The 13,295-nt window shown below is 35.4% G+C and overlaps 1 protein-coding gene across 15 annotated transcripts in view; it reads left to right on the plus strand.

Annotated features, from left to right (window-relative positions):
• Positions 1 to 13,295, plus strand: part of OSBPL8 (oxysterol binding protein like 8) — a 179,621-nt gene that overhangs the window by 128,744 nt on the left and 37,582 nt on the right. For all 15 annotated transcript variants that reach the window (XM_024579717.3, XM_045187331.2, XM_024579716.3 and 12 more), the window contains 7 exons: positions 508 to 711; positions 2,953 to 3,037; positions 4,393 to 4,564; positions 7,658 to 7,895; positions 8,506 to 8,690; positions 12,129 to 12,210; positions 12,501 to 12,599. In XM_024579717.3, coding sequence (XP_024435485.2) covers positions 508 to 711; positions 2,953 to 3,037; positions 4,393 to 4,564; positions 7,658 to 7,895; positions 8,506 to 8,690; positions 12,129 to 12,210; positions 12,501 to 12,599 — 1,065 coding nt within the window. The remainder of the gene's footprint in view (positions 1 to 507; positions 712 to 2,952; positions 3,038 to 4,392; positions 4,565 to 7,657; positions 7,896 to 8,505; positions 8,691 to 12,128; positions 12,211 to 12,500; positions 12,600 to 13,295) is intronic.

Below are 13,295 nucleotides of genomic sequence, written 5' to 3' on the forward strand. Positions count from 1 at the left end.
TATTTTTATTGTTGACACTGTCCACCTCCTCCCACCCCCTTCCCTCTGAACATCACCACACTGTTGTCTGTGTCTATGGGCTGTGCACGTTATGTTCTTTGGCTAATCCCTTCCCCTTCTTTCATCCAGTCCCCCCCACCCCCTGCCCTCTGACAGCTGTCAGTCTGTTCCATGTATCCATGCCTCTGTCTCTGTTTTGTCAGTTTGCCTTGTTCATTAGATTCTATATATGAGATCATAAGATATTTGTCTTTCACCAGCTGGCTTATTTCACTTAGCTTAATAATCTTCAGACCTACCCATGCTGTCACAAAAGGTAAGAGTTTCTTCTTTTTTTTAAATTAGTGATTGTTATTTAGTAGCTTTAAAAAATATCTATTGACTCTAACTTGTTCATTTTTTCTGGAAATTTTAGATTAAAACATACTGTTTACTATTACGTGGTTTGTATCTTGTGGAGCACAAAGAGAAAAACAGAGCTTTATTTCTTAAATTCATTTTCTATAGATTCGTGGTACTCTAAAGAGCTGGACCAAGTTGTGGTGTGTGTTGAAACCAGGGGTGCTACTAATCTATAAAACCCAAAAAAATGGTCAGTGGGTAGGAACCGTCCTTCTGAATGCCTGTGAAATCATTGAGCGGCCATCAAAAAAGGATGGCTTTTGTTTCAAACTTTTTCATCCTTTGGAGCAGTCTATTTGGGCCGTGAAGGTAAGCACTTGTTATATAGGTAAAAGGTAAAGTGACAATCTGTGAGGAGAACAGAGACAAATCAGTTAATCTAATGAGTGCTCTCCTCTGCCAGCACTTATAAATTTATTTTTGTTTTCAAGGGCATTATTCCTCTGTCTCTACTCACAATGAGATGCACACTAAAGGTCCTTTTTACCTTTAAGATCTAACTTAAAATTTTCTCCAGAAAATGGTTTTCTAATTTATTTTGTACCTTATTATCCTTTGCCATGGGGATTCAGTTTATACTTTAAAAAAAAATTGCAATGAATAATCTTACTTTGTAACATTGTATCATGTTTACTGTGTTTTTCTCGTTATCAAAATTGTAAGATCCCCTGGAACAGAAGCTGCCATTTATTTTTTTGCTTTCTCCTCTGGTGATGCAAATATGTGCTAAGAAGAAGCCTATAAGCAATCACAGTCCTACTTACTCTTGAGATGTAACTTTCTTTGAAGATGGAGCTCTAATGCTTTATCCAGGGGTATCAAACTCATTTTCACCGGGGACCACATCAACTCATGGTTGCCTTCAAAGGGCCGAATGTAATTTTAGGACTGTATAAATGCAACTGCCTCTTAACAGTTAAGCGAGAGCTCTGCGCTGCCCCTGGGTAGCAACAAGGTGCCAGGCCAGATAAAACAAGGCGGAGGGCAGGATTCGGCCCTCGGGCATTGTGCCTGCCACCTGTGCTCCATACCTAAAATGCATTACTGTGGTCACTCCTGTATTACAATAGCAGAAACTTAATCATGAAAGTAGAAATGCCTTATTTGATTAACTACCAAGATATTCTTCAAATGGTAGATGTGCTAACGAATAAAATGAGTCTAATTTAAGTTTTTACAAAGCAATCATTGTTTTAATTTGAAAGAAGGTCGGATGCATTTGAATTAAGGGTTCAGGACTCCTTTAAGGAGAACCACCTAACTGAGATGAGGGCTAGGTAAAAGTAGGTTCTCTTTTAAAGACTTTTGGTATTCCTTAATTAGGCAATATGCATATACCTAGGGAAAAACCTGGACTGTTAACCTTTATTTCAGTAGTCTAGAGTCAGAAATAAATTTAGGGTTACGGAGTTAGTTTCATGCTGGAATTAGATATTTCCTATAAGGGAAAGATTTTAAGCCTTACAACCTGTGGTGTTTATATATAATGTGATTCTCAAGGGAAAGAAATTGTTTTCAAAACTTTCTGTATATTGCATTTATTCTTTACTACTACTCTAAGGAATTTAAGAAATTATTAAAAATCATATTGATTTTTCTGTTATTTCATTTTGAATCTGCATCTTTACTTTTGAATGTTTATGTACTTCTTAAAGTTCATTTTAGTCCTTGATCTGACAACCTAAAATTATTTTTTCTATCAAAATTATACTATAAATTCAATCCTCAGATTTTGTTTTTAATTTTTATTTATTGGTTTGAGAGAGAGGGAAAGAGGGAGAAAGATTTGTTGTTTCACTTGTTCATATATTCATTGGGCTGTTCTTATATGCGCCCTGACATCGGACCTGCAGCCTTAGCGTATCAGGGCGATGCTCTGACCAGCTGAGCCACTCAGTCCTCAGGTTTTGTTTTCTAGATGAGAACTGTGTGCACCTAAGGTGAGCCGTGGTGGTACTAATTACTGTAGAGCTCTTGCTGTCATATACTTCTAAAACAAATAACCCCAGCCACACAATAAAATTCCTTTTTCTTTCTTGTTTCTGGTTAAATAAAACTAGCTTTTATAGTTGGTATTTATAAACAAGTAAATCATTGGTTATAAAATGGAGCTTTATTTTTTCCCTAGACCTAATAAGAAGTCTTTTTTCTTTTTCTTGTAAATTATAACTACCATATATTTCTATCTGTTTATGGGCTTCTAGAAATTAAGTATTTTTTTTCTAGTAGTATATGTGGGATAGAAATTCTCTGTTAAAATTTTATCTAGTATGGTAAAATTTAGGTTTCCCTTTAATATGTGAACAGTGTACAGAAATAATGTTTAATGATAACTACAAGGTGTTCAGTTTTTGATAAGGAGGTATATTTGTTGGAAGAGGGAAGCTTTACTTTCTCAACAAGCATGAAATTAAAGCTTGTTTGCTTTTAAATTATAATCCATGCCTAACTTAGATTGTTACCAGTAATAATGGATAATATAAAGTTGAGATCTCATAATACTGTATGCCATTTATTTTGCTTATTTTTATTTTATTTGGTTATTTTAAGGGTCCCAAGGGCGAAGCAGTGGGGTCCATAACTCAGCCCTTACCCAGCAGTTACTTGATCATCCGAGCTACTTCCGAGTCAGATGGTAAATACAGGTTTTAATGGAGTGGATTTTGGTCTCGTTTTTAAGGGTTTATTTAATAAACCACTGTGTGTTTTCCTTTGGGAGAAAAGACTGTCTCTAGTATGGTATTTGCAGCAGACGTGTTATAATCAGAAATTGCTTAGAACACCAAATATATCATTAACTTGGTAGACAACAGAGGAATCTGATAGGAAGGAAGCATTGGGTAATTGAGTGGTAGATTAGCAGCCTAGAGTTTTCTTCTTAGTCTTCCATTGACCTTTTAACATCTTTTTTGACCTGGTTAGTGTTCTCTGTGGTAACTCATCAAGTTTTATTGTTTTAGAGGTACATTTAATACTACTTATTATATTGTACCACTAAGTATGAACATTTATAAAACACATACACTGTTGTTAAATTTTTTTAACCTTAGACATTTTTCTGTACTTATTAACTTAATAGTTAATTCCTGAAGCAAATACAGGGAGAACAAAATTTATTTATTTCAAATCAAAGTAACTTTAAAACCTTAATAATTGATAATGGATTTCTGCCTCACTTTTATGTTGTGTAGTTTAGACTAACCTAGCCTAAGGACTCTGGTAACCTTCCAAAGTTTACTTTTACCAGATAATTATTTTTAAAATTAAAATATCATAGGCATGAGCTTTTGTTATGAAAGTACTTTATTTGAATGGTATTTCTAGCAGATGTTGAAACAAATATGTATGAATTTTAAGTGAACTAGTATGTTTTTCTGCTAATTACAGGTCTAAATTTTAATTTAAAAAATAAGGTTACTAATGTTTCTACTAACTAATAGGACAGTATTAGTTAGTATACTAATACTAGCTAATTAGTATTAGTATACTAACTAATTAGTATACAGGCATTTTCCTGACTTAAAATTTTTCATGCGTGTAAGTGGAATGGATGCCAAACCTGGGGATAGACCTGCTATCAACGACAAAGGGTTATTTTAGATAGTTTACTTATAGTACAAACATAACAAACCCTTCAGGGTGTTTTATGTACCTATTTTGGTACCTTCAAATTATAACACGTATTAATGTTCTAAGATTTGAAAAATAAAATACATGTATTTTCATTAGGTCTGTTTACCAATGTGTACTATATTTTCTTCATTTACCAGTAGTTTCTAAATACTTACTTACAGCATGTAAAATCACATGATAAACTGAAAAATTGGATTAAAAATCCTTGTATAAGACTTTATGCTCAAAATAACTTTTCCAGTGCATTTTTCTCAAAGAAATAATAGTATGCTTAAAGGCTAACAGTGTTAAATTTAGATGGATGCTAGTTTTTATAGTTTCTTCAATTACACTGCTTATGAATCTGTGTTCTTCTAGGAAGGTGCTGGATGGATGCTTTGGAGTTGGCGCTGAAATGCTCTAGTCTCCTTAAACGTACAATGATCAGGGAAGGGAAGGAGCATGACCTGAGCATTTCATCAGAGAACACACATGTGACTTTGTATGGCTTGTTACGTGCTAACAATCTCCACAGTGGTGACAACTTCCAGTAAGTAGATACTGCCCCTGATTTGGTGATTGTTTTAGAGACCGTGTTGTTCATTAGCTTAGCTGGCAGGCTTAGAATTTTTGTAGTGTATCTAGGATTGAAGCTTGGCTATCTTCGTACTGTATGGCCTAAGACCAGGTTTAAGATTTGTTTAGTTACAGTGAGAAGGTACAGAAAGTTATTTCCTTGATGCTAGCTAATGTGAATTATTTGTTACTTCCCGAATGCAACCATGCTATCTATCTCGTGTTTGTGCGTGGTGTTCCCTTCCTTGAGAATGAGTTCTAGTCCTCCCTGTTCGTTTCTCTTATCACAAAACTATGTATTCTTAAAGAGTAATCTCAAATACCAGATCACATGTGAAGACTTTCATGCCTCTTAACCATGAAATGGTATTATCTGCTCTTCTATTGCTGTTCTATGGCACTTTTTTTTTGTAATGCCACCAGACTTATTCTTCCTGGTACTTGTGTAATTCTCCTCTTATATTGTGTTTCGAGTTGGAATTGTCTCTTATTGTGGTATTATCCCCTGCCGCATTTAATACTAAATGCTAGTAGTTAGTACTAAGATAATATTTCTCCAAGGGAAACTAAAAAATATTTCTGCAGGGAAACTCAGTACTTGGCTTGAGGTTCAGATCTCTTTGTTGCTTTGTAGGAAAAACGCTAGACTTTCCCTTGTGTTCCCTTGCCTCACGCCCAGTTTCTGCTCTGCGGCCGCTTACTACTGTTAGCGCGGGTCACTCTTTGAAAACCTGTATTTCCTGACCTTCTACATCCATTCTTTGCAGAATTATAATCTGGAGTTTTTTTCTTAACCCTCAGAACAAAAGTTTGAATGGATTCGATTGGGGACAGGAGCACAATTTATATAGAAATGGGTGTTTTGGGGAGCCTCTTCCTGAAATTGTTTTCCTCGAAGTTCTTCAGCTATAAACTATTCATTGTTTTTATTGCATATCGGGTAACCTTTAAATGCCCTTATTTGGGGACCTTAAAAATTCATATGCTTCACCTATTTATTCATTAAACTTTGCCCCTTTTCTGTGGGAGATACCATACATTTTTCTGTATAATTTACCACATTGTGAATCGGCAGATGAATCTGAAATGATCCTAAATTTGAATCTAGTACAACAGTTGGTTAGCTATGTGATTCTGAAGAGATGTTTTGTATCATTTGAGACCTAAAAATTCCAGATAGGTATAAATATTAGGAAGAAAAGAGTAACATAAACAGCCAAAGGAAAGATGCTTTAGGGTAATATAGGATCAGAATTTATAGGATTAAAACATAGCATCCTTCTAGGGAATCAGGGAGAGGATCAATATAACAGATTTTTATAAAAGTAGAATCAACATATTTATTTGACTATATGACCGAAAGTGAGCTGGGAGCTGAAGATGCAGAGATAAGAGTGGTGGGAGCCTAGCTTTGGAACTTAAAGTCTGCTTGGGTGTAAGGGACAGGCAGTGGGTGAAGTTAAAGAAGATTACCAGACTTTAAGCTTGAGTGGTAGGGAAGATGATGGTAAAGTAAAACAAAGGACCATGTTCGGGAGATAATAATTTATTAAATATAGTACAGGTTGAGGTCCCAGGACGTAGATGATATTAGCCAAGCATTTAGAAACATGGGTCTAAAGCTTATTCATGCATGGATTTGGAAGTCAAATAACAATTGGATAACTTCTCAAAGGAGAGAGAGGATAGAGAAAAGAAAAAAAGAGCCAAGGAGGATGAATGTATTTAAGGGTAGAAGGAAGTAAGAGGGATCAGAGAACTTAAAAAATACAACTACGTTTATACATGGAACCCAAGTATTAAGATTATTTCAAGGAAAATAATCATCATCTAAGTCCGGTGATGGGAGAAGTCAAAGGAGGGGACGATTAGATAAGGCCATTGGGTTTGTTAACTAAGCGATCGTTAGTGACCTTTAAGGAAACAGATTCACTGGATTTAGGGGACCATAAACCAGATCGTGAGAGGTAAAGGAGAGAATAGATGGTAAGAAAGGAGAGAGAGCAATTTTAGACTACTTTTTAAAATACGTGATCATTAAGGGAAAGAAGGAAAACAATACATATATAAATATGAATTTCTATTAGTAATTCTCTGATTAAAATCCAAAGAAATGAAGATTTTAGAAAAATAGAGCCTAACATAGGAATCAGATAGGACTTCTTTGCTCTGACACTATTTCACGCATTGCTAAAATATCAATTATATATAGTGGCATCATGTATTCATTTGTAAAGTACTTTAGGGTTCATCCCTATAAGAATTTATGCTAAATGAAACCCACAGATACTTTCCTAAATAAGAAATTTCTAAATTAAAAAATTTGATTCTGTGAGTGAGGTTTTTTTAATATTCTTTTTTTGTTCAGATTATTAACCCTGAACACTTTAGGGTTAGTGTAAACAGGAATGGTTATAGCCTCTTACCCATGTTAGATTACCGGTTCATTTCCTTAGGCTAATATTTTCATTTCCAATTCTCCTTGGACTTTTTTCTCAAGATTAAACTTATCAATCAGGTATTATATACATATAATTACTTACCTTTTACATTTTCTCATCTTATTCTTGGACTTATTGTGAGTAACTTTGGAGACCTGTGCAAGTGGAAAGCCGAACTTCATTCCAGTTCACTTGGAAGTCTCTCTGATGATCTTGACATGAAGTTTTCCTTCAGACCACAAGTGACAGTGAGGTTGACTCAGGTGGTGATGATTGCAAAACTGAGAAAAAAATCTAGCAAGTGATAGTCTAAAATTTTGCTTTTGGACAATTTTAGCCCCAAGTGGTAGAGAGCCAAAGAGCTCAGTGTCATATTTTTTAACATTTTCCCAGAGTTTTTACTTAACTTCTCTGTACCATTTACTAATCTGTAAAGTGAGAATAATATTACCTCTCTCATAGGGTTGTTTCCAGGATTGCTGGTAAATGACTAAAACTGTATAAAACACTGAGAACAATGTCTGACACACAGTAACTTCTCGGTAAATGTTTCATATCATCCTTATTTATAAATTGAATATTCTTAACCTCTTTTATTCTTCCTTCCAATAATTCTTTTTCTTAAGGTTAAATGATAGTGAAATTGAACGGCAGCATTTTAAGGACCAAGATATGTATTCTGATAAATCTGATAAAGAAAATGATCAAGAGCACGATGAGTCTGACAATGAGGTGATGGGGAAAAGTGAAGAAAGTGACACGGACACATCAGAAAGACAAGATGACTCGTACATCGAACCTGAGCCTGTCGAGCCTTTAAAGGAGACCACGTACAGTGAACAGAGCCATGAGGAACTGGGAGAGGTAAAAGTCTGTGGTTTTCAGAGATTTGAGGTTTCTGCTTCTTGAAAATTTTCAAATGAAATTGAATATGTTAGTTGTTTGGCCTATTGTTTATTTTCAAAAAAAATATTTCTGTGAGACATTTTATTTTAAAAGTTGCATATATATGAAATATATCAGGATTTATAAACAACTAAAAACATAGTACTCATAGAAATATGAATATAGTCTATTAAATTTAAAGTTTAAATTTCCTTCAAATTTGCTTTTGAAATAAGATGCTGCTAGATTTCTGTGCCAGATACAAAGTAAATTGCAAGGAAACATGAATTTATCACTTTCTTATTATTGCTAGGGCACAGAATTAATAATAGTATAATGGAGTATAATATTTTTGTAATGGATTCTTTATTTATGAGTATATCATTTACTTTTATATCTCTTACAATTTTCATTTTTACCTAAATTTTATAGCTATAGACTTTATTTATTTAATGGGTTATTTTCACTTCTCAAGATTGCTTGGAATGGTCAAAAAGAGAGTTCAGACTTTCAACATTAGTTGCCTTTTCTACACATCTGTGTGTCTGAAATAAATATAACATTTCAGTATTTTTGTTAATTGTTAAAGGCAGGTGAGGCTTCTCAAACAGAAACTGTGTCTGAAGAAAACAAAAGCCTTATCTGGACGCTGCTCAAACAAGTGCGTCCCGGCATGGACCTGTCCAGGGTGGTTCTGCCGACATTCATTTTGGAGCCTCGTTCTTTCCTGGATAAACTTTCAGATTACTACTACCATGCAGATTTCTTATCTGAGTAAGTAGATTCTTACTTCTTAAAATAGAAGATAACTTCAAGGTTTTAGAGATTTTTCAGGGTTCTGTTCAGTGGTTATGCCTTACCAAAATTAGGCTGTAATGAGATACCACTGTCTTCTCCACCACTCCTATAGTCGACCTGAATAGGAAGCGTATTTAATACTTTGGTATACTGTTCTCAGTTGACCTGAGAGATCACAAGCTTGAAGAAGACAGGAATTCTCCCCCTCACCCGGCAGCACCGCTCTCATGGGCTCCCTGAGTGTTTCGCTGGCCTACCACCGGGGGAAGTAGCTGGCATTCTTTGTTCTCCCTCACTTCAGCCGGTGTTCAGGTCCCATTCTGGGACTCGTGCTTTTGTTTCTACTTACTGTCTCGGCATGCTCGTGAGGCACGTACAGCTTACCCGATGCCCGCCAGTTGCTGGCTCTTGGAGTAAATTCCCACTTTCATCTTTGCTTTTTTTCCTGCCAGCTGATCCTGAGTGTAATTCTGAATAAGGCAGGCAGAAAGGAGGTGGGAGAGGAACTGTCTGTCGCTGTCCCAACAGGTGTTTGGAGAAGCAGTAAAAGACAGCGATTTTGTACATACCTTTCCAAGTTTGACCACTCCAGCTGCAGTGGTGTTTCAAGGCACTGTGTCCTCTAAGATTGTAAATTCTGCCCTGTCACCTGATTTTTAGGTTCTGTATAAATATCTGCATTCTGTTTATTAGTTGCATTATTAATATATTAGTTGTATTAGTAACATTTCAAAAATGATGAACTGAATCAAAAGATCATTGATAAGTTGTGGAGGTTTTTGCAAATTGATTCATAGACAAAATGTTGATCTCCATAAAATAAAAAGTGCTTATACAAAGTGATTGAAAATGATCAACAACCTAATAGAAAAGGAGTGGAGGAAATGACTAGTTTAAAAATGAAGAAGTAGAAATAGTCCCTAAACATGCATACCTCACACAAAATAAGAAAAATGCGATTCAGACATAAGGTGCTTTTTCACCTATCACATTGACCAGAAGTCCAAAGGCTGTAATACCCCATTTATGCCTTATATTTTATTGTATTTCTTTCTTTTTATGTCTGGAAATTCATTTCTCTTGGAGGGTGAGATAGATTCCTATGAACCACAGTAAGATCTTGAGAGATGCACATTTTTCCCAAATTGAAAGGTTGCACTTTTCTGGTAGCACGCGCTATGTTATTGCCAAGGCTGTGTGCAGCAGGCACTCACGCACTGCTGGGTGATGCAAACTAGCACAGTACCTCTGAAGAGAATCTGGGAGTCCTTACCAGAATTATAGATGCAGTGAGTCCTTTGATCCAGCAGTCCTGTGGAGCTACAGATACAGCTCCACGTATACAAATGACATTTTGGGTTGGCCAAAAAGTCTTTTTAGTTTTTTTCGATAAAAGGCACATTTTTAATTTTCACCAGTAACTTTATTGATTTGTATATTTTGAGTATGTTGGCAATGCCCTGCTGTTGGCTTCTAGTGGGTAGAGGCCAGGGGTGCCGCTAAACCTTCCAAAGCATAAGAGAGCCCCATTGCAAAGAATGATTTGACCAAAATGTCAGTGGTACCTAGACACTTTCCAAACCACATTTGACACATTTGATCAGTCATAGCACCTTCTCCATATACTGCACAGATCTTTTCTTGCATTTCAGATGCATTTTTACCTATTCGTGAAATAATAATACATAGTATACCGAAAATATTGTGTATTTTTTTCCATCTTCAATATTAAAATGGCTGCACAAAAATTCACCAATTTCGGTGATTTTATAAAAAACACATGCTGATATGACAGCTGTCACAATACAATCTAACAAAATTGTTTTGAATGAAGTTAAAGACAGCTGAGCACTAGAGCCATAGCACAGAAAAAAACGAAATGAACTTTCTGACCAACCCGACAGTACAAGAAGAGATACTCACGTGTCCAGCCACAGCTGGCTGGTTAAATGATGTAGAGTGCTTCCGCACTCAAGAAAACTCTGTAAACTGGTAAGGAGAGGTCTTCAGCATTGTGCGTGTGTGTGTGTGTGTGTGTGTGTGTGCGTGTGAAAAAGGCAAGGCACAGAAGAATGTGTGTGGTTTGATACTTTTTTTTAATAGAAAAAGAGTACATAGTTTTTTCTTCATGCTTAAAGAAAACTTTATTTAAACAAAGCTAAAAGAAGTTACAGGACATAAGTAGGGAGACTGTGGAGAGATGGGACAATAGCAAGACATATATACTTTTTTATATTGCTTTGAGTTTTAAACTGTTTGTCCCATGTGTATGTAAAATGTAAGGTAAACTATTGTAGTACGAGAATTTAAGTCAAGGTAGGAAGAGAGTTTGGAAGGTTGGTGCTCCCGCAAAGTGCAGCCTTTCAGCTTGGCACAAGTGTCAGTAAGCTTAGGCCTAGCCCCTTCCAGCTCACAGTTTATCTTCAAAAATCACCACATCGGACCTTCAGACATTCTTAAAGGGTATATAATAAATAGTTAAATTTTCAAATAAATAAATAATAAATTAGCTTCTCAGTAGAATTCACTTCTCAAGTATACAGTCAATGTTTTGCAATGTTTACAGTATCAGCAATATGGCAAGGGGCTACCTGAGTCAGGACTTCTAGATATTTTTTTCTTTAAAATGAAAATTATTCTTTGATTACATGTTATACTGGTAGAATTTGTTTGCTGTAGAAAATCATTTGGTGGCACATAGGGAGGGTGAAGGCTAAAAATGGGTTAAAACCCGTTTTGATTATTTTAAGTTATTTTATATCTTCCATATTTGTGATTAGAAATTTCTTTGTTTTCTACAAGGGGTTAAAAAGACATACAATCCTATACTTAGGGAGGTGGTTTGTGCCGGAGAGGCTAACGTCAGCTCGTTGTCCTCCCTCCAAGTACTACAGCACTCACCAGTTACCACTGACCTTCTCTAATTAACATCAACAAACGAGAATACACTAAATCAAGTGGATATGGCCCTTCTCTTACATATGGGACTGAAGACCTCTTACAAACTTATTAATGAGGCTGCTTGGCCACTGGCACATTGTTGCAAATGCTAGGCATTAAACAATGCATAGATCTCAAAATCCATTTTTTTTTTCCAATCACAACTTCTCACAGAAGCCTTAGCAACATCTAAGGTTCTACAGAACCCCAGTTGAAAAATCTTGGTTTGGAGTTTTCAAACTAGTTGAGAAAAGACCTGGGCAGCATGTCAAAGAATAGGAAAAATAGGGAAGAAAGTAGCCAGATGATGACAAATTTTTACAAACTGATATACATGGTTGTTTTTGCCATCTATTTTAAATATGAATAATGCTTTTCAGTCATATCTCATACTCACTTGTTGGCTTGATGAATATGAGGGAGAATTTGTGATATATCCTGTAAAATCTTTCGGTTTACCATTTTGTTTTTTAGGACTGCTCTTGAAGAAAATCCTTATTTCCGTTTGAAGAAAGTAGTGAAATGGTATTTATCAGGATTCTATAAAAAGCCAAAGGTAATGTTTATATTTTACTTTTTTCAGCCTCATATATATGAATGCTCTGGTTTTTGTTATCTTTCGATTTATTAATAATTGCATTGCAAGGCCTTGTTTTAGCAAAATTGCAAAATACTTAATCACTTAGTCCTGTATTGTGATTGAAGTTATTTAGCTTTATTTCATGTCACTACTGTGAAGTTTTGTAAGGGTAGCTCCTACATAATACAGCTAAAGACAACTTGACTGGTTTGAACTATTCTGAATTTTCCATATGTGTAATTTGAACCTTCTATGTTTTTTACTAGGGACTGAAGAAACCTTATAATCCTATTCTTGGTGAGACTTTCCGTTGTTTGTGGATTCATCCCAGAACAAACAGCAAAACTTTTTATATTGCTGAACAGGTATTAGAAATGTGTTTTAGAGAAACAAAACTTATTATTGGGATATTTTTAGAAGTTACTGGGATATTTTTATAGAAAATATTAATTTAGTAAAGTCACTATTGATTAACCTTTATTAATGAACAGTTAGTAATCATTTTACCTTTTAGTCCTGAGTACTACTACATACCACACTCACGAGTATTATTATTAGAGTCATAAAATCCTGTGGCCAAAAATAATTTTTTCCTCCCCAACCGCCCATTTGCCAAAGTTCTTCAGTGTTTCTCCAGTTCCTAAATCAAATTTATATCCATTTGTGCGGCATTCAAGGGCCTCCATATCTTTTAAAATTTATCTCAACTTACATGCATGTGTGAGTCAGATCTGTCTGTTCACAATTAGGTAACTCAGTATGACACTTCTTTCTTTTCGTAGTATTTTTACATTTAATTCCCCCATCCCAATAGTTCTTTTCAGCTGTTCTTCATCCACACAGCCCCCGACCTGCCCATCTGTCATGACCCGGGTGACCGCAGCTCCTCGTGATTTCTCTCCTCTCACATTTCTCTGTTATTTTTTGTGGTTGTCCACTCAGCTGTTCTTTTAACACTTGTATTAACTTTTTATAGAATATTTCCCCAATTGAATTGTTAGCTTTTTGAATGTATACAGCTCCACAATTCATCTCTTTATTGTACATATAGTACACAGTCA

Source organism: Desmodus rotundus, chromosome 3 (assembly GCF_022682495.2).
Source record: "Desmodus rotundus isolate HL8 chromosome 3, HLdesRot8A.1, whole genome shotgun sequence".
NCBI classification, from domain to species: Eukaryota; Metazoa; Chordata; class Mammalia; order Chiroptera; family Phyllostomidae; genus Desmodus; species Desmodus rotundus.